The sequence below is a fragment of the Phymastichus coffea genome, unplaced genomic scaffold (assembly GCF_024137745.1).
Source record: "Phymastichus coffea isolate CEN01 unplaced genomic scaffold, Cenicafe_Pcof_1.1 PCOF00002, whole genome shotgun sequence".
NCBI lineage: Eukaryota > Metazoa > Arthropoda > Insecta > Hymenoptera > Eulophidae > Phymastichus > Phymastichus coffea.
In genome coordinates this window covers 136,572-158,365 of record NW_026706813.1, presented here as the reverse complement: position 1 = coordinate 158,365, position 21,794 = coordinate 136,572, and the positions used below count along the sequence as shown (strand labels likewise).

The following is a 21,794-nucleotide window of genomic DNA, read 5'->3' as shown; positions in this document are numbered from 1 at the left end:
AGCCAATCAGCCTTTCATTTCCCGGGATGTTGGATTAGCAATCCTCTTGCCTCTCACGACTGATGTACTAGGTTAACGCGAATTCATTTGCCTCTCACTACTGAGGTACTGGATTAACATGAGTTATTTTGCCATTTACGACTGGGGTGCTGGATTACCTTTAATCCAATTGCCACTCATAACTGGGGTTCAGAATCATACAATTCTTGTGAATCATGATAGGATTGCTGAATTTGTGTCAGTCCCTACTACTGATGTGTAGGATGTTGGTTAACACGAGACTCTTAGCTGTCATGACTGTAGTGTAAGTCCCTTTGCCACTCACGACTGAGTTGCAGGATTAACGTGAGTCCTTTTACATCTTACAATTGGAGTATTAGATTAACGCCAGTCCCCTTGTATTTCACAACTGGATTGCTGGATGAACGTGAGTTCTATTGCATCTCACGACTGAGGTATTAAATTAACGTGAATCCTTTTGTAACTTATGTCTGGAGTGCTGGATTAACCCATTAAAACCCAAGCTGAAACTGGAAAAGATAGCGTCAAACTAACTACGCCATTCATAGCATATCGAAAAAAAAGTTACCCATGTTTTTTCTTTTGCCATTTGCAATTATTTAGAAAAAGTTATTTAAACAAATTATCCAAGAAGTCACTATATTTGAAAACTAATTTCTCCAGACTTCAATTTGTTCATGCAAAATAGCAATAAACAATAAGATGAAATCCTTGGGGTATCAAAGATTAAAAAATTCCACATTTCATGGACGTTAGCGTAAAAATTGAAGTCTGATGAAAAAATGTTGTATATATTTCTTTCACAATTTTTCCCGTAGAATGAGAATACACTTGGGTAATTTGTTTAAATAATTTTTTATAAACAATTACAAAAGGCAAAAGAAAAAACACGGGTAACTTTTTTTTCGATATGCTATGAATAACGTAATTAGTATGTCGCTATCAAGCATACATTTCGCTTGGGATTTAGCGTGTAGTCATCTTCACTGTTTGGCCTGCCATTGTTTATTGCTATTTTATATGAACAAATTGAAGTCTGGTGGAAAAGTGTTATAGACATTTCGTTCATAATCTTTCACGTAGAATCGATTGCCGTGATTAGTTTTCAAAAAAGTGACTTCTTGGGTAATTTGTTTAAATAACTTTTTATAAACAATTGCAAATGGCATAAGAAAAAACGTGGGTAGGTTTTTTTGGATATGCTATGAATGGCATTGTTAGTTCGACGCTATTTTTTCCAGTTTCGGCTTGGACCTTAATGAGTTAATATAAGTCCTTTTTCCACTCACAAGTGGGATGCTAGATTAACGTGATTTTCCTTCTACTCATTTTTTATTACAAATATCATTCATGAACTAATCTAAAGTTATACACAAAGCATCTCGAATCGTAATATATTTTTTTGAGAATGATATTGATCATTAGCGATAGTGTAAACACCCCAGGCAGTATTTCTAACAATTAGCACAATAAATAGCGGATACTTTGTACGATATTATTATTGTTCTTACCTATAGTCTGACCTTACTAATCTTCACTTAATCTATAAAGATTATCTTAAGCTTATACTACATATTTCAAGATAAAATTTCTTCTACTTTTGTTTACTGATACGAAAAGAGAGGTTTTTCAGTTGAAAAAATTTTAAGGTTTAACTAACTTTAATAAGAGGTTATCTTGCAGGATTTTCAGAGAAGTGCCTATCTGTACATATTTTAACATAATTTGACTTATATAAGTCACTTTGACTTCAGATTTGAATAAATTTCCAGAATGAAATTTCTAAATTCCTACTTCTATTGGTGGAATAAAAAAGTAGGGATTTCATTAAACAACAATATTGAAAATCAAAATTATCTTGAAAGTCATTGCCAAGATAAAAATAAATGTCACCATTGAATTCTTCGTTAAAAATACTAAATGTTGCAGCTTAACTCCTTCAAATAATAATGCGTCTTATGAGTTACCAGGGAATCCCGGGACTTTTGGAATATCCTATATGGTTTGAAACCTAAGATTTGAGTGGTATATTACAAGTTAGTTTATCGTATAATACTTCTCTGTAAATGTTTTGTTTTTTTTTATACAAGGAGTTAATCTTTATATTGGTTTTAATTATTGACATGAAATTGATTATGATTAGGGAATGGTCTAAAGTTGAATAAGACATAGATTCGGCCGTTAGTCGTTTTGGACATAATTTTTTAATAACTACAAAGTCTATTAAATCAGGTAATTTATCAGTATCGAAAGATCAATAGGCCGATTTACCCGTTGATATTGGTGTCAAATTTTTTGTTTGCATTACTGTATAGAAATTTGCCTCTTCAGAGTTTTGAATTATTATTGATCTTGATACCCAGCATAGATGTTTTGCATTGTAATCGCCTAGCGCCAAAAAGATATTTACGAGATACCCAAAAGATTTTCTATATTCTTTTTTGTTGACAATGTGCCTTGGAGGACAATACAAAATAGAGAATATAATTAAACTATTTTTATATTCAATTGTAATATTTGTAGCTTGTAGATAATTATAAATAAAACAGTATGATGTAAAATGGTTTTTTGTGCATTTTATAGACAGGAGTTTTATTACAATAATTTTTAGTATGACCATATTGTTACGTTTACGTGTAGTCTATAAAAATATGTAAATAGCACAAACTAAAACTTTATTGAAACACAAACGTGATGCTTTCAATTTGACGCTCAGGCGTCAACTAACTAAACAACAACAAAAATATTTATTCTGACGTTGCCGTGGATACAAACGTACGACTTCGATATTATAAATCGCATTCGTAACAATATTCTGGAAAAGCATGAATCTCTTTTTTTACGCGGTGTTTCAAAACTAATAATTTGATTCGTGAGTTTTACAATTTCATAGATTTTCTTGTTGCTTTCGCTTGTTTTTAATTCTATGAAGAATATTGGTAACTAATTTTTGGTTATTCTATTTTTCATATTTAAAATTCTAATTACTTTAACCCATTAACGCTCAGGCGACACGTTTTTCGAACCCAAGTTTGGACGGCCAGTGCAAGACGAATACGTCTTCAAAAAATCAAGATCCACTATACTGTATTTATTCAAGGATGCTCTTTTGAAAGGCAATGGTTTCAAGTCGCTAAACAAATGTTTATTCATAAATAATTCGAGTTTAACCTACACTAGTGCAGATTTTGTACTTCGATTTTTTTTTAATCTGAGTTTGGAACACTTTACAGCTCTTTTACATACTATTTTCTCACACCAATCGTGTTCTCGAACCTTGAATTTGAAAATGATCAAGAGCCGATGTCCATTCGAGCATTTATTTATTGCAAACTATCGCAATAACTGCATAATTTTTATTTAAAAGTTTAGGAATTTTTTCTCGCAAACGACTCCCTTTACGTAAATAATGATAAGAATAAAAAGTGCTTAGAATTGGCTGAAGAATATATCTGTATTTTTTTGAAACGTTTCGTGCATTTTTTTGGTTTTTCAAAAATTGACAAATTGCAAAATTTCAAAAATTGCTCAAACCGGTCCAGGCGTATTCAGGCGTATTTTTCAAATAATTCTAAACACTTTTTGTAATTACAACAACTTGCGTAGAATGGATTGTTTTCGAGAAAAAAATTATCTAAGTTTACTAGGAAGATCATTAGATAATAATAATAGCAATCGTCTTTGATTTTGTTCGAAATGCTTGGTTGCGATGGAAACTGAGTTGAGACCGGAGTGTTAGAGCAGTGCTCTGGTTTCTCAACGGTCACTTCCTGTTTACGTTTCCTCGCCTTTCTATACCTAGAATGGTTGACCATTTCGCTTTCGAGGTACAACGCAATGTCTAGTTATATATATCTGGAGTAGAGCATTCGATTACTAGTTTTAGCGTGCATTAAAGTGTGCGTTCAAATAAGCGAGTAGCGTGTGAGTAGGTGAGCAGTGAGCATGTGCGAGTTGACGTTTGAGCTTTGTTACCTTTGCGAGTTTCTCCATGGTTTTCCATGGCTCTATGATTTACAATGATTAAGCTAGCTATTTTCATAGCTTTCATTAACTAATGGTTAGTTGATTTATTTGATTTTGATTTGATTATATTTGATTTTTAATTTGATTGTTGATTGATCATTTATTTATTTCTTTCTCATTTCTAAATTCAAGTTCTTAATATTTATCTTAACCTTAATTTTTAACTTCTTACACTACTGCTTATATTACTTATAACTGCTTAAAACTAGTTTAACTTATAACATATAACTTAAAACTACTTGCAAATGTACAGGTGTGTTTGTTTCGACGCTAGGTTTGAGATTGGTCAAACCTGGTCTTAGTCAGGGGTTAGGTATTTCGACGGATTGCAACCGAAGTAGCGCTCAAATGAGCTTATTGAGTATTTTGTCTTACCTCTCGTCTTTGCCTGTGTTCGAGTAGAGCAGCACTGGATTTTGATGGGTATTTAGTGCATAGTTTTGCGCTTTCAAAGGTAGACTGTCACTAATTTCGCTTTCAACTGTAAAACTGCTTTAGCAATTAAAACTTAAACAATTCTTGAGCAGGAAGGATGCTGCCCTTCTGTGAAAATAGTTTTCCTGAGAATTTTGGCATCCGTATTGCGATCAAATCATCGAGAGTTACTCAGCCCAATGGACTATGTTCACTCGCATAAAGGTATCGGGCCTTACTCCAGGAGCTCGGGGCAGAGAACTTTTGGTGGCTGCCATGACCACGGCCGTGACTCTTTACCCACAGTAGTGGCACCTATCGATTGCTAGTCGATAGGGAGTAATTTATTATCTACCCGAATTAATTTCGGATTGCCGAGACCATTGGTCCCTTGTAACTAACTCCTGTAATGGTCTCCCGTCCTCTAAATAGGGCGCACGGTACTGCAATCCTGAGAGATTTCCCCTCAAATGACTCCCGGGTTTTGGCTTATCTCGGCTCGAGTTAAGCTCTTAGGGTGTGGTAGACTCCGCATTGAATTTTTGGGCATTTACAAGCCGCACCTCACCACGTGATTCCATGGTCCGTGTTGATATTACTTTATTTGGCCAATCGGCCTGCTGCCTTTAGGGCAAACGTTGTGTGTTTTGCCTACTATCTCTTAACAGAGATAGTGTTTTCAGCCCCATCACGTGAAAGTACACACATCCGTACTTGTATATGCTAGTCGTCTTTCGAAGACATATTGCATTCACTTTGGGTCGACTTGCAGTGACTGTTTGTCGAGAGCAATTGGTGGCGCATTTTACGTACATCTGTTTTCGTCTGTACAGAAGGAGAAGTTTTTTACATTCTCTCCCAAAACAATGAATTGTTTGGTTGAGAAGTCTTACTTTTCCTTTAAGGAGGAAAATCATAACCCGCCGCCTTAACCAATATTTTTGCATAAAGTGACCTGGCCGGCAGCGAATATATGCATCATCTATGTTTTTGCTAAGCGGGTCCTAATCGAGCCTCCTGAGAGCGTTGTGATTGCAACCGCCAGCACGTGGAGACAGCGAGAGGCCAGTTTCCCGTCACAACGTGTTGTCGAACATGGCGCGTAGTTCGGCTCCTCTGAAGGTTGTGGCGTTATCGCTATACAGTTCTTTGCAGAGCCCGCGTCTGCTTATAAATCGGTGGTAGGCGGCAATAGAAGTCGCCAAGGTGAGATCTCTGACTAATGGATAGCATTTGTAGCGAATCAAATAAATAAAGCAATGTACCTGTTATATGCGCGCTATCCTCTACCCATCTATGTACATATCTGAAATGGCTCGGCGTAGTCCAGTCCTGCTGTTATGAAGGGGCGTACTAGTATGATGCGTGCGGCGAGTCCTAATGACTTAACTAATTGGCGAATACCTAATATCTACGTATGTTATAAGAGAACGCTTGTAGTTAGCATAGGTCCTCCATGCAACCAGTTCTTTTGTGCGAAATGTATAAGGAGTCGACTGAGTGTGAAAAGACGCGACAACATGAGCGAGTATTTCACAGAGTGCAGTAAGCTACTTTTATCGAGTTGTAACAAAATTTTCATCGTTATTAATTTTTTGGTGGGCCAGTGAAGTACTCTCGCTCAAAGCAATCGGGGAGGAGGAAGGAAAAAGGTCAGGAAATAAATTGATATCGCACTTCAGAAAACCATTAAATCATTTATCACATTATATTGACACAAACTTATATAAACCTTAAACACTAATGAACGTAACGGAATTCTTATAATATACAACACACAAAAACAAATGAAAAGACAAACTTAAATTACTCGCGCTTAAAAATATTAGCGATCAACGAAACGTATCGCCCGGTAGGTAACCGTCTTGGCAACAAACCGACTGAGCCTGATTATGCTAAGTGAAACTAACCGGCAAAAGATCGCCTTGACGGATTGCTATCTTACATTAATACGCTGACTGTGTAATTACCAGCAGGTAGCCGATGCGCTAATGCCTTGCCACCTACCTGACTTTCACATAACCGCCGTACCGACAGAGAGAGAGAGAGAATAAAAATGGCCTTGACCTTTCTGACTGTGCTGGACGTTGGATAGGCCTGGCTGCGCCCTGTGGATGGTGATGCTTGCCGTCCCTGGGGCCAAAGCCGGTTTCTTCCCCGGGAGCGTTCCTTGCAGAGGTGTTGGTAAAGGGCATTGGCAATTTATTTGGTATGCTTCTCCTCGTCTCTGTCCCAGAGTAGCTTTCGAAGTTAGCTCTTTGCTCCTTGGAGTGGCGTACTGTACTCTTCTCTCCGCACGCTTCACCGCAATCGTCAGCTTCCTTTGACTTCTTTTCTTTTCTCCACTTGACCTACTTATTAGGCGGCGCGTGACTAAGGCGCTAATTGGTTACGTATCGCGCGCCTGCCTAAACCTGCATGGGACCCGTACGCCCGTCTCTCTCTTTCTAATATCTAGCGTCATCCAGTCCAGCGGCTTCGGGCCGGCTCGGCCTCGCTCGGTAATCTTTGGTATGAAAGACAAATGATTAGCGACAAAAGTTTTCCAGTGGTAGAGGTGTTTCTCTGCTATGTAAGGACTATTTGGCTATTAGATGATCAATGCACTACACGTTCAATAGAAAATCCAACCATTGCAAATATCGAACAAGTTTGACAAGAAGTTCAGCATCACAGAACTCAAGGTTCGGAATGCTCTTGGTTTTTATTAGAGACAGTTTCGCCTTAGAGGCAAGCATCGAGATTCGCATATTGCATTTACCTTTATGGACGCAGAGATATACGGTGGCTACGTATGCACGCGAAGACGTGTCGGAAAATCCGTGAAGTTGCAAAGAGCTTCGTTGGGTCAAGTTCAATCATCTGTCGTTTGAAAGAGTGAGAAATGCGGAGAGAGATTGACAGTAGTCGTGCCATTGATCACGAATCTGAGTCGGCAAAGGCTCGTCTCATCCACATTTTGAGATCCATAGATCATGCATGAGAATCCTGGCAATAACAGTGACTGGAGCGAGCCACCCAAAAAAGAATCTAATAGACTTGTGATTACTGAGTATACAGATCGCTTCGTCCACGACCTTCCTCTGCCTTTTGGCATTACAGTAGTGAAGTGCAACTTATCAGATGATGGATTCCAATGAACTCCGAGAGTTTTTACCAATTTGTCACAGTCAATCCGTTTGATTTCGCCATTGTCGCCTGAGGTCGCCGTGGTGGTTAGTACATTATTTCCAGCTCACTTATCTTGGTCGATACCAGTTGTTGCTTACCACTGTTGTTGATTACCGTGTATGCCTATTAAGTGATTTCGCCTTTGTAAAACAATCGCAAGACTCAGCACCGAGGGAAAATCGCGCATGCTCGTCCTCTGAAAGATATAAAAGCATTCAAATCACGAGATATGGCGCATAGGCGGTGCCGTATGTGACGGTAGTAAAACACCAGTCAGCAGGAGCCGCCGGTGGCCAAAGAATGCGGTGGAGATCCTGATCCTCTGAAGCTAAACAGATCTGCCTAAACATTTTAACAATATCAGCGGTGAATGCGTAGTGATAACGACGCCAGTTCAGAAGGATCAATGCAAGATCACTTTGAAGAGCGAGCCTTGCTTTGAGAAAGTCGTTGAAATGGAACTGTTCGTGCGTTCAACGTCAAACATCAAGTACAACGCGGATTTTCTAGCGACCTGATTTCCCTTGAATAAATTAGGTAATTAGGTACCATAAGGCGTGGTAAGTTAGATACCATAACCGAGGGTTGTTTACTTCTAACGGTGGTACCGGTACCATATTGCCAAGTTTTACATTCGTCTCCATGTCGGAGTACGCTTTGGCTAGACTTATGTCACGCGAAAACGGCAGGTCCAAGCGCCATTCGTCTCATCTCAAGAGCTATATTAGGCACTTCCGACCTCAGAGGTAGACGTACGATAAAGCACCCGTCTTTGTCATGAGAGTGTGTTTCAGCAAACATTTTCTCGGAAGCTTCGTTGTTGAGGCTTAAAACGCACGCAGTGGGAAGAACCACCTTGATTTTACAAAATCGCTCGATAGCCTCGTTGAAATCGTTGTAAAAAGCGCAGCAAAAAGCGGTTACGGAGATATCATGAGTAGCTACTGTCCGTCATGAGATAGTGTTTGGAACTGAACCTGAAATGACCTATCCGAAGACTGTACTCTGAACAACTAGCGAAGTTGACGGGAAGATTTTGAGGCCCGAGCTCAGTAACTAGCCGTACAAGTCTGCGCCAATCATTATATCTACACGATCCGATACATGAAAGTCTGGATCAGCAATAGGCAAGTTTTTGAAAGGCCCGCGATCAAGCTCAAGAAGATTGCGTGCTGGCAACCTTTCAATCAAACGCAGCCGGACAACGGCATTCACCTCAAATTCAAACCCAGCTCTTCACGTGTGAGCACAGGGTAAAGCTCGTTGGCATGTTGACAACGCCAGCCCTACAACCACGGACTCAGGCTTGTGCGCACACGCTCGCGTGAAAGTTCCAACAGTTGGACTAATACGTCGGATACAAAAGATACTTCAGAGCCTTAGTCTAAGAGAACTTGAGCACGAGTTTACTTACCGATAGAGCTGACCACGTTTACTTGCGCCGTCGCAAGGAGAATGGGGAATGGGATTGTCGATGAGCTCTCATTGCACCAGTTGATCGAGAGCGTGGGGGCGACCGTTACTTGCACGACGTTAGATCGAACTGATCATGGACACGATGTCTGAATCTAAAGGATATGGGGTGCCAAAGTCAGTTTGACCAATTAGACATTTCAAATTAACACTCTAAGTACAAAATTTATACCGAAACATTCATAAATTTCTTCCTGAGAAACGAAGAACGTTACTAAAAAAGTTTTTAGAATTGACCAAAGAATACATCTGAATTTTTTCGAGAAATTACCATCAACTTTTTCGATTTTGCAAATTCTAAATTTATTATAAATTACAAAAACCTCACGAATCGCTTCGAAAAAAATTTAGATATACACCTTGGCCAATCCTAAACACTTTTACTTCTTAGTAATTTTTTCGTAAAGTGTTTTTTATTTTCGACAAAAAAATTCTTAGTGATCACTTCTTTATTACATCCGATTATAAGATTTTGAACATTTTTTCATGGAATTACAACATAAGCGTTAATAGTACGCACAACTTTACATCTAACGAACTCGTTTTTGGCTTTTCAACTAGAGTACCGCCCAACGTGCTTTGGAAAAATCAGAAACATTATCTATATACAGAGGATTTTTGAAAATTTAATAAAAAACATGATTGAAATATCTTAAATAGATAGATCTGCAGACCAAGTATTAAAACACACCGCGAGTATATCTCTTGTTTCTGAATTCGAATGTGTGCGTGGAATCTGTAGGTACTGGGTACGCGTGTACCAAAACCGTTACAAACCCTATTACAGTCGGTTCCTATACTGATTTTCCATTATCCATTGATAAAAATGGAGCTTTTATTCAGATTAAAAAATAATGGCAATAAATTTCAAGTAGGCCTTTCCGTATACATTGCATTCTATTAAACAGAACAATAATCGTGTTTCAACGTATATTGAACATGAAAGGAAGTAAAATTCTAATAGTATAAAGTAGATCTGAGACAACGCGTTATATTTGAGAAATAAAATAATGTGTATATCAACGTGTATTTTTTAATTTAAAGAATAAGATGTATAAAAATTTGCTGAGAAGAAGAAAAAACGTGTCCATCGAGTTCTTGTGGAAAATTATTTCGTCAATATAATATTAAAGAAAACCAAGTTAAAAATTCTAATATATCTCATAAAACTAACTATGTTAGCATCAAATAATTTTTAGGATTGATTAGTCATCAGTTAATATCTTGGAATGTCAAGCCACATTCATGCAATCACTATTTACAATACCTTCGAAATGAAGAAAAATTAAAACTTTAAAAAGTTGAGTGTACAAATATAAATAAATAAAAATTTATCCTGCCCAGTAAGAAAAAAAAATTTTAGAATATAAAATTTCAAGCATGAGTGTCTCGTATCATACTTTGTTTATGCTGACTTTCAAGAATTTTAGAACCTATCACTGACAATATATGTGTATCACAAACCGATTAATGTTAGCCTTTTCGTAAATTGTCATTACAATAACAATTTATTCTATTATAAAAGCTATAGGCAAGTAACCACTAACGATGTTAGAGCAGCTTTTTGGTTTGTATATCAATTATATGCATTAGCTAAATAACTACAGAAGTTGTATAACAATATATTATAAATTAAATCATTGTCTCTTAAAAAACTGTATCATACATGATACTACGATGTATCATACGAGGGGTATTCAAAAAGTACGGTGACTTTTTAAGACTTTTTAATTTTCGTGGGCTACGTACATTTAAGTTTTGAATTTTTGTTGTTTTTGTTTTGGCACACTCGCCACAGTCATATATTCATAGTTTTGACTATATAGCACGTGTTGTTTTACTGGTAGGGGCGTCAGAGGTTAGAAGTGTTTAGTGGGCTTGGGGATTTTGTTCTATCGAAAAGAATGGACCAAAGAGTGAAATGTTGACAACTGCGTACGGTGAGTTTACTCTGAGTAGGAAAAATGTATATAAGTGGTTTAAACTGTTCCAAGAAAGCCAAGAGAATGTCGAAGACGAGCCTTGCCCTAAACGTGCCAACACATCAACAACAGATGAAAACGTTGAAGCAGTGAAAGAAATTGTGTCAAAAAATCGTCGAATCACCATCAGCGAAGTTGCAAAAGGTCTTGGCATGTCGGTTGGCTCATGCCATGATATTCTTTGGATGTTTTGGATATGAGACGTGTGTCAGCGAAATTCGTAACAAAATTGCTTAATTTTGATCGAAAGAACAGTCGCATGACCATCGCTCAGATGTTGAATAAAGTCAATGAAGATCCTGATTTTCTGAAAAGGGTTATAACTAGTAATGAATCGTTGGTATATGGTTATGATGTCGAAACTAAAGTCCAATCGTCCCAATGGAAGACCCCAAAAGAGCCAATACCCAAAAAAGCACGCTAAGTTCGATCAAATGACAAGGTTTTGCTCACTGTCTTCTTCGATTGCCGTGGCGTAGTTAATCGGAAATTCTTACTACAATATCGTACGGTAAATAAGCAGTATAACCTTGAATTTATGTATCGTTTGTGAGAGGCAATACGCAAAAAACGTCTGGAACTTTGGAAAAACAATTCGTGGATTTTGCATCACAATAATGCACCTGCTTATTTATCATTGCTTGTAAGAGATGTTTTGGCCAAAACCAACACCACAGTCATGCCTCAGACTCCATATTCACTGGATTTGGCTTCCAGTGACTTTTTCCTTTTCCTAAAACTTAAGAAATCTATAAAAGGACATCGATTTTCAACGATGGAGAAGATAAAAACTGCATCGCTGAAAGAACTCAAGGCTATACTTCAAAATGATTATCAAACGTGCTTTAATGATCGGAAAAAGCGCTGGTACAAGTGTATTATATCTAACAGAGATTATTTTGGAAGGGACAATATAAATACTGACCAATAAATAAATATTTGTTTAGAAAACCATAAAGTTATCTTACTTTTTGAACACCCCTCGTATATTAAGAAGACTTTCAACGGGATAAAATATTGCATATTAAGAATCAAGAACAATACCTATATTTGATTGTTTTCGATTTTTGATATGCAATATTTTATAATATATAATAGTAATATATAATTCTACGCCATATTTTGATGTGATAGTAGAGCGTTAAAAATAAAAACGAAAAGTATTTTTAACAAAGAAAAATTTTTTTATCTCTTATTGGAGAAAGGCTGGTTTAAAAAAAAACTGTTTTATTTTTTATTGAATTTTAACGCTGCTTGTAATAAAAACTTCAGAAAATAAAAAAAATTTTTTAATTTTTTTACAATATTATGGGCATTAAAGAACAAAAAAGTGATCCTTTAATTTTTTCGAAAATTTAATCAAATAAAACAAAGAAACGGCTTGATGGATTTAATTTGAACTGTGGGAGGTTCTTGGGGATTTATTGAACTATAAAAGGCATACTCAACGTTACTGGTTTTCATAATAGTGTTCGCTAGGTTTCCTTTATACTTGGTCCGGTATTAAAAATCGGTGAGGTACACGTAAGGTAATTTCCTCGTTAGATTTAAAAATCTTCTATTTGCTTTTTTCTAATGTTTGATACGATCATTTTTAACGGAGATACAAGCATTTAAAAAATCACTAAAAATTTAGATTTTACTAACCTGAACGCAAGATTATACTTGATTGATAATAATTATTAGCGACTTTATTAGATATCTAATGTATGATAGGAATAATGATGAGCTATTGTCTTTTTTATTAAATACTGCCCTTATTCTATAATTTGATAATATCAAATTGTAAATTATAATGATATTATATTTCACACTTTAGATAAAGATAAATCTCATATAAAATATATTTTTTAAAATAGATTATAAAAGAAGCGAATGAATTAACTGGGAGTAATGAACAATATCACATAAAATCTACTTATATAATAATTTTTTTTTGGGAAAACAAATAAAATTATAAATTTTCTATTGGAAATAATTCAAAGTACTAACATTGTCTTCTGAAAGTTTGATTGTAGCATAACACCATTTTCGAAATGTCCATGTACCTATTCCAAAACAAAGTACTATAACGCAGACGACGCATACCAGCATTAAATTTAATTTTGTATTTTGATCTGGTGGAGATATGCTTGATCCTACTTCAAAGTGAAATTTAGAATCTTCGGTGCTCATAGTTGCTACTATTTGGTCATCTGAGTATATTCTTCTTAACTTATTCGGGTTTAAATTCATAAATCCTGTTTTTAACTTTAACCTTAATAATTGCTGTGATTGCATATCAGGATGAATAATTGAAGGTAATCTTATGATAGGAGGTCGAAGTAAGTCTATGCTTGGATGACTCATTAAAGATGACCTGAACAAATAAAAACGACAAATTATATAGAATAAATAGTACGAATAAAGTATGATAATTTTAATTTATGTGAATTTTATATTGTCATATTAGTCCCCCCGCCTCCTCCCACAGATCTTGTAACGGTCGGCGATAGCAATACGAGATTAACATTCAAATATGTGTTGTTATACTGCGTAGATGGGAATGGGTTGAAAGATAGTGAGAGAGAGAGAGACAGAGAAAGAGACAGAGAGAACATAGCATCAATACAATGATTGACTCGGAAAATCGCACATACGGATTGACTATTGGCGCATCGCTATGATAGGAGTAGAAAGAATCCGATAGAAAATAGGAGTGTCAAAAAGATAAGTGGAGGTACATCGATGGTGAGAGCTATGGTCACTGATCCTGAAGCTGCGATCGAGAGAGATTAGAAACTCCAACGTCAGCAAAAGTCAATCTTTTTTCCACATGACAAAAAGTTCGTCCATATTCGGATTTTGGAGTAGCCATTTCGTTTTTTATGTTATGACGTAGAGTCATTAGGTTGCAACATTTTGCACCAAAGCAGTAATTGGCTTCATAACTTAAATTACTTAACGATTGAAAACTATAATTTTTTACATAAAAATCTGGAGAATGGTTATTGAAAACTTATTCTTTTGTATATATTTGTTAACGGACCATATAATAAAACCGTTTCTTTATATTAGTGGCTATGATATTTAATATACTTTCAATCGATGTGTATATATATATTGAATCTAATAGTACTGTCAGATAACGTGATATATAATCCGAATCATTATAGTAAATTAAAGAAAATGATGAAATCTATTTTGTATAGGTAAATAGATTTATCGCACTTAATGGTGACTAGTGTCGTAAAGTATAGAATGTTCTGAACTAAATTTTTTTCATGCAAGTAAATTACTTTGTACTCACATTAATTTAACATTGAAAAATTACAATTATTATTATTGGAGCAGGAGATGGTTCATTAGAAATAAACATTATTCGTAATAAATAACATGGATATTTTGTGAATCTAGATTGTTGTCCTAATATCATGGATAAAATTTCCAAATCTCCACGTATTTGCCAATTATGTTCTTTATATTTTATTTTTGTCAAAACCAATTCTAGATTTGACTACTCTTCTTTGAACGTGGTAGAATGTGCTAACGGTATAGAAGCATACTTGTTTGTATTGTAAAGAAGTACTGCTTTAAGGCTGCACTGTGATGAATCAATGAACAGTCGCGAATCCTCAGATTTATACACTTCTGACTTTAATTCATCGATCAGTTCTTTTACGTCAGTGCAATAAACTAGATCTACACTTACATAAAAATACTTCTGATTATACGTCATCAAGCGAAAAGTATGATCTACAGGGCTCGTGCGAAATCCTCTTCCGACAAGAGGACGCAGACGGAAGATCAGTTGATGCCGTTTAGCTCACACACGTGCATAATAACAGCCCCGAGACCTCGCGAAAATACTTCTCAGGACTCGCCCAATTGATGCGCACCACCCTTACACTCCCGCACATACACCTTCATACACAGGAACCCGGACCGACACTCCCCCAGGAAGCTAGGCGACGAGGAAGTTAAGAGCTGATCATGCTGGCTAACGTCGCAAGGAGAGCACTGTACACATGCACTAACACTGCTGGCCACCTAATTAGCACACCCGAAGGACTGTCCAAAGCACACACATACACTCGTTATTTATATTATATCATAATTTATATTGTATCACTTATTACTTATATTATAGTTCGTACTCTCGTGGTCTGTCGCGTTAATGAATAAGAATTCGTTTTTTTCAATATGATTCTAATTATTACTATGAAATAAAGTAATAAATAATATATATGATTATATAAGTGAGATTTCAAGGAAAAGATAGACTTTATCCTAGTTTCTTATGGTGCGAATTGTCCCATAAGCAGAGCTTAAATTTTTTTTATAAAGGATGTAATTCAGCCCAAGTTTCTCATAATGCGAAGTGTTCTATGAGTCGAGCACGGATTACAATGAGAAAAGAGAGGATTTGCTCCATTAATCACTATAAGAGAAAGAACTTACGTATTAGCCAAGTTTATTCAATTTCATGCGCTCACTTTACAAGGTTAGGAGTGATGCTAGCCTGTGCAAAATACAGCGTATTTATACAAAGATTTTCTCGCCTATTTTCGCAGGACAACTCTCTTCAAGTTGTTTACGCAATTTTGAGAAATGAATTTACAAGTGAATAAACTGTAATAATGAATTTTTAAAACAAATGATGTGACCGATCTTGGGCTGACCTGGGGAAACCGACCATAACTTGCCTAATAAATAATTAATTTTCGTGAACTCTGAGTTGTCATTGATTTAACTTTGTGCCTTGAGACTCCGTATTCCCCCGAAGCCAACGCGATCGGATTACGTCGACGCTTTGACGCCATTTTGTGTGCCCGTGAGATCGACCCTCTCACTACTCTTCACAGCTAGTGTATGCGTTGTTTCATACTTTTCCGATTTGAGGGTGGTATAGCGTAATCAAGACATTGCCACCCCTCTCTCTGGGCGCCAATAAGTTGGCATAGCCCACTGTCTTTCACCCCTTCGCTTTCAAATATATTGGGGATCCGGAAGTCAAGTTTGCTACGACATCCCTGGCGCGACTCAGCGAGTCGGAACCTTTTTAATCTAAGGCGGCGACCTCCTCGGAAGGAGTACCGATCTTTTCACGGTTCGACGCTCAAGGAGAGCGGAACTAAAGGCTTGACCCTCGGTTTGGGCGCGACGGGACTCTAGTTACCCCAACGTCTACTGCGTCGGAAGCACGCAGCATACAAATCTTACGAGATTTGCTTGACCTGGTACCACTACCCCGCAGAGGCCAACCCAAATTGGGATGTCAGAGGAGAGACTCAGCCAGGACAGCCAGAGGAAGATTCCTTAGACGATCAACCAACTAAGCCTCCCTCCTGGGCTCGCGTTCAAAATACATCCCACCCTGCGTTCCTGTATTAAGGGATTTCTCCCACGACTCACAGGTCCATCGCTTCGACGTGCCGGGGCATGTCTCCCCATTGCGTTTTGGTCAAACCCGCTCACGCTGGTGGGTATCCGTCATTCGAAAGGTTGTTTTTACCCCGTTCCGTCCCAAAGTCAGATCTTTCAAAACTCTGTCGTTGGGTCAAAAACGGGGTTCATCGCGTTCAAGTTCGACATTTTTTATCGTGGTCGCTATCCACGGCCTTTATTGCTTGGCAAGCTTAGCCAGAGCCGCCTTTTGGCCACCCTTCTGGGTGTTCACCGCGTCACCCCGTTGAGGCGGAGCAGTTGGCTCTTGTGAGATCTGCCGTTCAAAAAGACCTCGCTTTAAAACGCGGACTACTCTTCACAGATTGCTGACATGACGGCGCCCTGAGATGCCGCTCCGCGGTCGTGCTTCTGAAAAGAGCCCCTCCCCCGACATTTTGATTAGCCGCCGCCCGTATTTTCCTTCGTATATTAGATAGGCTTTTGCGCTCCCACTTTAATTTGTAAGTGGCCAGCGAGGCTAGTACGAGGAGAAAAGATCAGCGACCTGACCTTCATCGACTAGAACCAGCCGATTCGCAGAGCTACACGTCCTCGTAACGCGAGAACGATAGCAGGCGCCCGACAAATTTTAGCTGCAACGATTGGCTGACTGCGCCGCTGGTGGCGGTTGATGCCGGAAGAAATAAAATTATTTTTCCCCTGTCACATACTTACGAAACTTTCTCTCTCGATTACGGTATGTACTTACTTTAGTATCCTTTGTCACCATATTTCTCCTCTTTAAGTCTGAAACCCATAACTCCGATTGTTTTTTGGTTAAACCAATCTTTCTAATTCATTAAATAATTGAGACTTTTCTCAAATATACCCTTGATTCTTTTTGAGCTTTTCATAAATACATTGTTTACAAACTTTATTATGGTCTATTATTGTTGAACAAAATATTTAATCGCTTTTATCTTTTCGTTCTTTCTATTTTGGAGGAGTTGTAAAATTTGCTTAATGCTAAATAATATGCTAGCTTTTTTTCATGACTGATGCTCAAGTTTGGGTGTAAATAGCCCAACTACAATTTTTACTTGCATTTGAGATCCTTCATCTCAAGCAAGTATTAGTACTCTTAAGTGCTATTTACAAAAATCTGCTACTGCGAAATATGTTGGCCACGATGACAACTGCCCTGAAAATGGGATGTGTAGGATAATTCGTTTGGTCCAACTATTCATAGTAGCGAAACCAACGAAGACACGCTGTCTTGTAGGGGAGCGTTAGGATGTAGGATGATGACGTAGTGTGTCTGAGAATCAGTTGACATTGTTCTCGTCAAAGTCAGAAAGCTCTCATACTTAGGCCTGGGGAGGTATGGGAGGTATCACACCTGAGACAGCGGACTCACCTGCGATCGGAACAGGGTTCCTAGCGTGTGGGGTTTACATTCAATTTATGGCGCATTTCGACCTTCAACCTTCAATAAACTCTGCTGGCACGTACGATAACCGATTTAGTCATAAATTTGTAGAAAATTCGAATAACTTCTGTTATGAATGTTCTTTATATGTCGAGATGAAAAGCAGAAGAAAAATTACAAAGTCAATAAGCCATTTATATAAGATGTGCTTTGACGTGACATTTTACAACAAGACAAAACCTGGGCCTCTCACATTGTATGTGGCTCATGTTACACAATGATGAATCGAGTCAGTTCAAATCAGTACAGGGCCAAATTAAAGTTTACGACACCTACAAAGTGGAAAAAACCAGAAGATGAAAGCGATTGTTATTTTTGTTTAACAATAATAGAACGCATAAGTAAAATTAAGAAAGAAAGTATAGTTTATCCTAGCGTTTAGAGCGTTGATTTTCTACAAAAAGTATTTGTAGAAGTATTTGAGAATGAAGAATCTCGGGATAGTTTTACAACAGGTTTGGGCACTCTAAATATAGATGACGATTTGACAAATCAAATTAACGAACAAGAAACTGACAACAATGATAACGCAGCAGATGAGGAGGATTCTTACAAATCCGATGAAAGTGAAGAAAATCTTTCTCAAAACAATGATGAAGAGTATTTTCCTATTGGTAGAGAGTAACTGTTGGAAAATATGATCAGAAAAGTCTCAACGATTTAATTAGAAAGATTGGTCTAACCAAAGAACAATCAGAGTTATGAGCTTCAAACTTAAAGAGGAGAAACATGGTGACAAAGGGTAAAGTAAGTGCATAACGTAACTGAGAGGAAAAGTTTCGTAAGTATTTTAATGAAGATTCAGATCTAATTTACTGCACTGATGTAAAAGGACTCATTAATGAATTAAAGTCAGAAATGTACAAACCTGAGGATTCGCGACTGTTCCTTAATTCATCACAGCGCAGCCTTAAAGCAATGCTTCTTATCAATACGAACAAGTATGCTTCTATATTGTAACGGTCCTATTTATGAAATATTTATTAAATCACTGAATTACTGCAACTAGTCTAACGTATCTATCTGTTTATTCAAATCAATACATTAACCCGTTAAGGCCGAGAACGCCCCTCCTGGTACACCGCTCTTTCGACTATCATAACTCGTACAATTCCACGTATAAAAAATTGAAAGATACACTATTTCAAAGCTTAAGATCTCCCCTTTCCAACGGTGTGCCGAAACATGCGATAAAAAAATGTTAACTATGTGAAAATATTGTTTAAATAAAAAAAACACGATTTTTTCATAATTTTTTTTTATAAAATCAAATTTTCAGAATGGATCTCGGTTTGCAATCCACTTGGAACCTCAATAACTGGTGGCATAATTGTCTAAGCTTTCATAATATATATTTCCGAGATCGTTTTTTTATCTCAGTATCATTAAAATGGCGCTTCAATGACGGAATTTTCGTTCAGACATTCATGAATTTTTTTCTTGAAAAGTATGGACTTTTCGAAAAAGTCAAACAGAAGAAAAAGTTCTTAAAATCACTCGTATAATACATCAGAATTTTTTCGAAAAGTTTGGAGCAATTTTTTGAATTTTGCAAATTGTCAAATTTTGAACATTTTCAAAATTGACCGTAATTTTTTGAAAAAATTCGAGTGCATTCTTTGCTCAGTTTTGAAAACTTTTTATTCCTGGTAAATTTTCATATGAGTTCATTGCTTTTAAGAAAAAAATTCACAAGTGTCAAAGTAATTGCCCAATACGTAAGTCATTAAAATCCACTCTTTGATCGCCTGTCCGCCGCAAACAGAGTTTGCGTTGCCTAACTATCACCAACGAGGAGGTCGAAAAATATAGATAGTTTTTTTTTTTTTTTTTTTTTTTTTTTCATATCTTAGTTATTTTTTTTTTTATTTTTAATTTTTTTTTATTGATGAATTTTTCTGGAATCGATAATTCATTTCGCTACCTTTCCTGCGTGTAATTTTGAAAAACATTCGATACAGTAATATTCTTTGCAATCAATGCAGTATCTGGTAGTCCTTACACAACATCCTTCGCTATTACATTTGTTTCTTGTTCTAGTATCGTGCCTGTGAGATTTGAGATCACATATTTTCGATTGCGCCAAATACTTTCTACTCACTTCTTTACACATTTCTTGCGTTTTCATTATTTTTCTATCCTTTCTGCAAAGATTGCTTATTGTTACAGCGTTTGTTATTGACATTTCAATAATTCGTGAGAAAATTTTGAATGGCCACTTCTTTGAACTGACACTTGGAGAAGCTTTCTTGCATCGAAAATCGTGCAAATCCACTCCTCCCATGTACTTGTTATACGAAGAAAAATCACAAGGGAATTCCAATTTTGATCTTTTCTTAGCAGTTCTTGAATATCTTTCCATTGGCTCCAAGGAAGTGACGCCAGATGCCGTAGAAAGAATAGAAACTTCTTTTGAGTCAATTACACTGATGAGATTCATTTCACTGTTACGATCATAACTCGCTTGGTTCGTTCCTCGTGGTGCTTTTTTTTCAAAATCATGTTTTTGTTTCACTCTATCTTTACGAACAGTTCCTGTAGATCGTAAGCCACATTTGTTCAAGTGAACGACTAAATCAGGACTAGTGAAATAGTTATCAAAATAGACATGATAGTCAGACAATTTTCTTTTTGAAAGGCTATGTAGAAGTGGATTAATCATTTGTAATACAACTCTGGAGCCAAGTGGACATGCGGATAAATTTATCCCAATGCTTGTATCGTTCTTACCACAATAAATATCAACGTTGAATATATATCCATATGCTCCGCACAAGGCCCAGAGTTTGATCCTGTATCGGTCAGGTTTAGAAGGCAAATATTGCCTCAGATACGTGCGACCAAAAAATCTAACCATCATTTCGTCAATGGAAAGAGCAGTTGAAAAATATCCAAATTGTTTAATATTGGTCCTAAACAATTCCAAAATATGACGGACTTTCCAAGCTTTATGATTATCATTTTTGTCAGTAGGTTTTGAATATTTTATTTTAGATTTTATTTCACTAAACCGATCGCGCGTCATCGCTGATGAAAATGCAGAGCAGTTTTCGAGAGGGTCGGTTTCCCAATACTCTCTTTGATTCTTTCGAATATTGTAAGATGATAATAATAATATTCCTATGAATGTGTTGAGTTCTTTTGTAGATAATTTCAAATCATTTTCTTCACTGGCTTGAATAATATAATTTTTTATTTCTTCAGAGAAAAAGATTTCGAACAGTTCCACGTGTGACATTGAAGATATTTTCTGCTTTACGGAATCAGGCAATAACAATTGATCTTTTAAATCTACAGAGTAAACTTTTTCTCCTTTACACCACGAAAAAGTACTATATGATTTGGCTCTAACAGGTTTTGTTTTTCTGTATAACTTTCAAAAACAGATCGATATGAGACATTTGGTACATGAATTTCCGATTCAGAATTATCTTCATCAGATAGTTCTGATTCAGAATTGTCAGTATCTGACGAACTATCACCATCAGTGCCAGAGTCATCCGGATTAGGTATACAAATATGCTGTTTATTTTCATTCGAATCTGACTCTTCATCAGTCAATTCACAGTAACTCCTTTTCGCGGCTCTCCTTTTCGACATTTTTCCCAACCTACTGAAATAACTTCAGTGGAACGTCTTGTTGGTAGGAAGCCTGTAGCAACCAGCTGTATTATTCGGGCCGATTTACGGATTTTTGCTTCAATTGATGATAGTCAATAATACTCAATGACTTGCAAGATTCAAAATTCAATGTATTTCATGAATCATTCCAATGCGATGAATTTTGCTAAAATTGGATTTTCAGGCCACCTATGAACGAATGATGGGCTTCTGCGACACGATCGGCTATT

General features: G+C 36.7%; 1 protein-coding gene across 1 annotated transcript in view; it reads right to left on the bottom strand.

The window, feature by feature from the left end:
- The window catches only part of LOC131663418 (fibroblast growth factor receptor 4-like), a 670,606-nt gene extending 649,063 nt beyond the window's left edge, over positions 1 to 21,543 (bottom strand). Inside the window, exons 1-3 of the mRNA XM_058933819.1 lie at positions 21,296 to 21,543; positions 20,232 to 20,525; positions 13,080 to 13,446 (exon numbers count right to left, since the gene is read on the bottom strand). Of these exons, the coding sequence (XP_058789802.1) occupies positions 13,080 to 13,446; positions 20,232 to 20,525; positions 21,296 to 21,543 (909 nt within the window). The remainder of the gene's footprint in view (positions 1 to 13,079; positions 13,447 to 20,231; positions 20,526 to 21,295) is intronic.
- Positions 21,544 to 21,794: the final 251 nt, after the last annotated feature.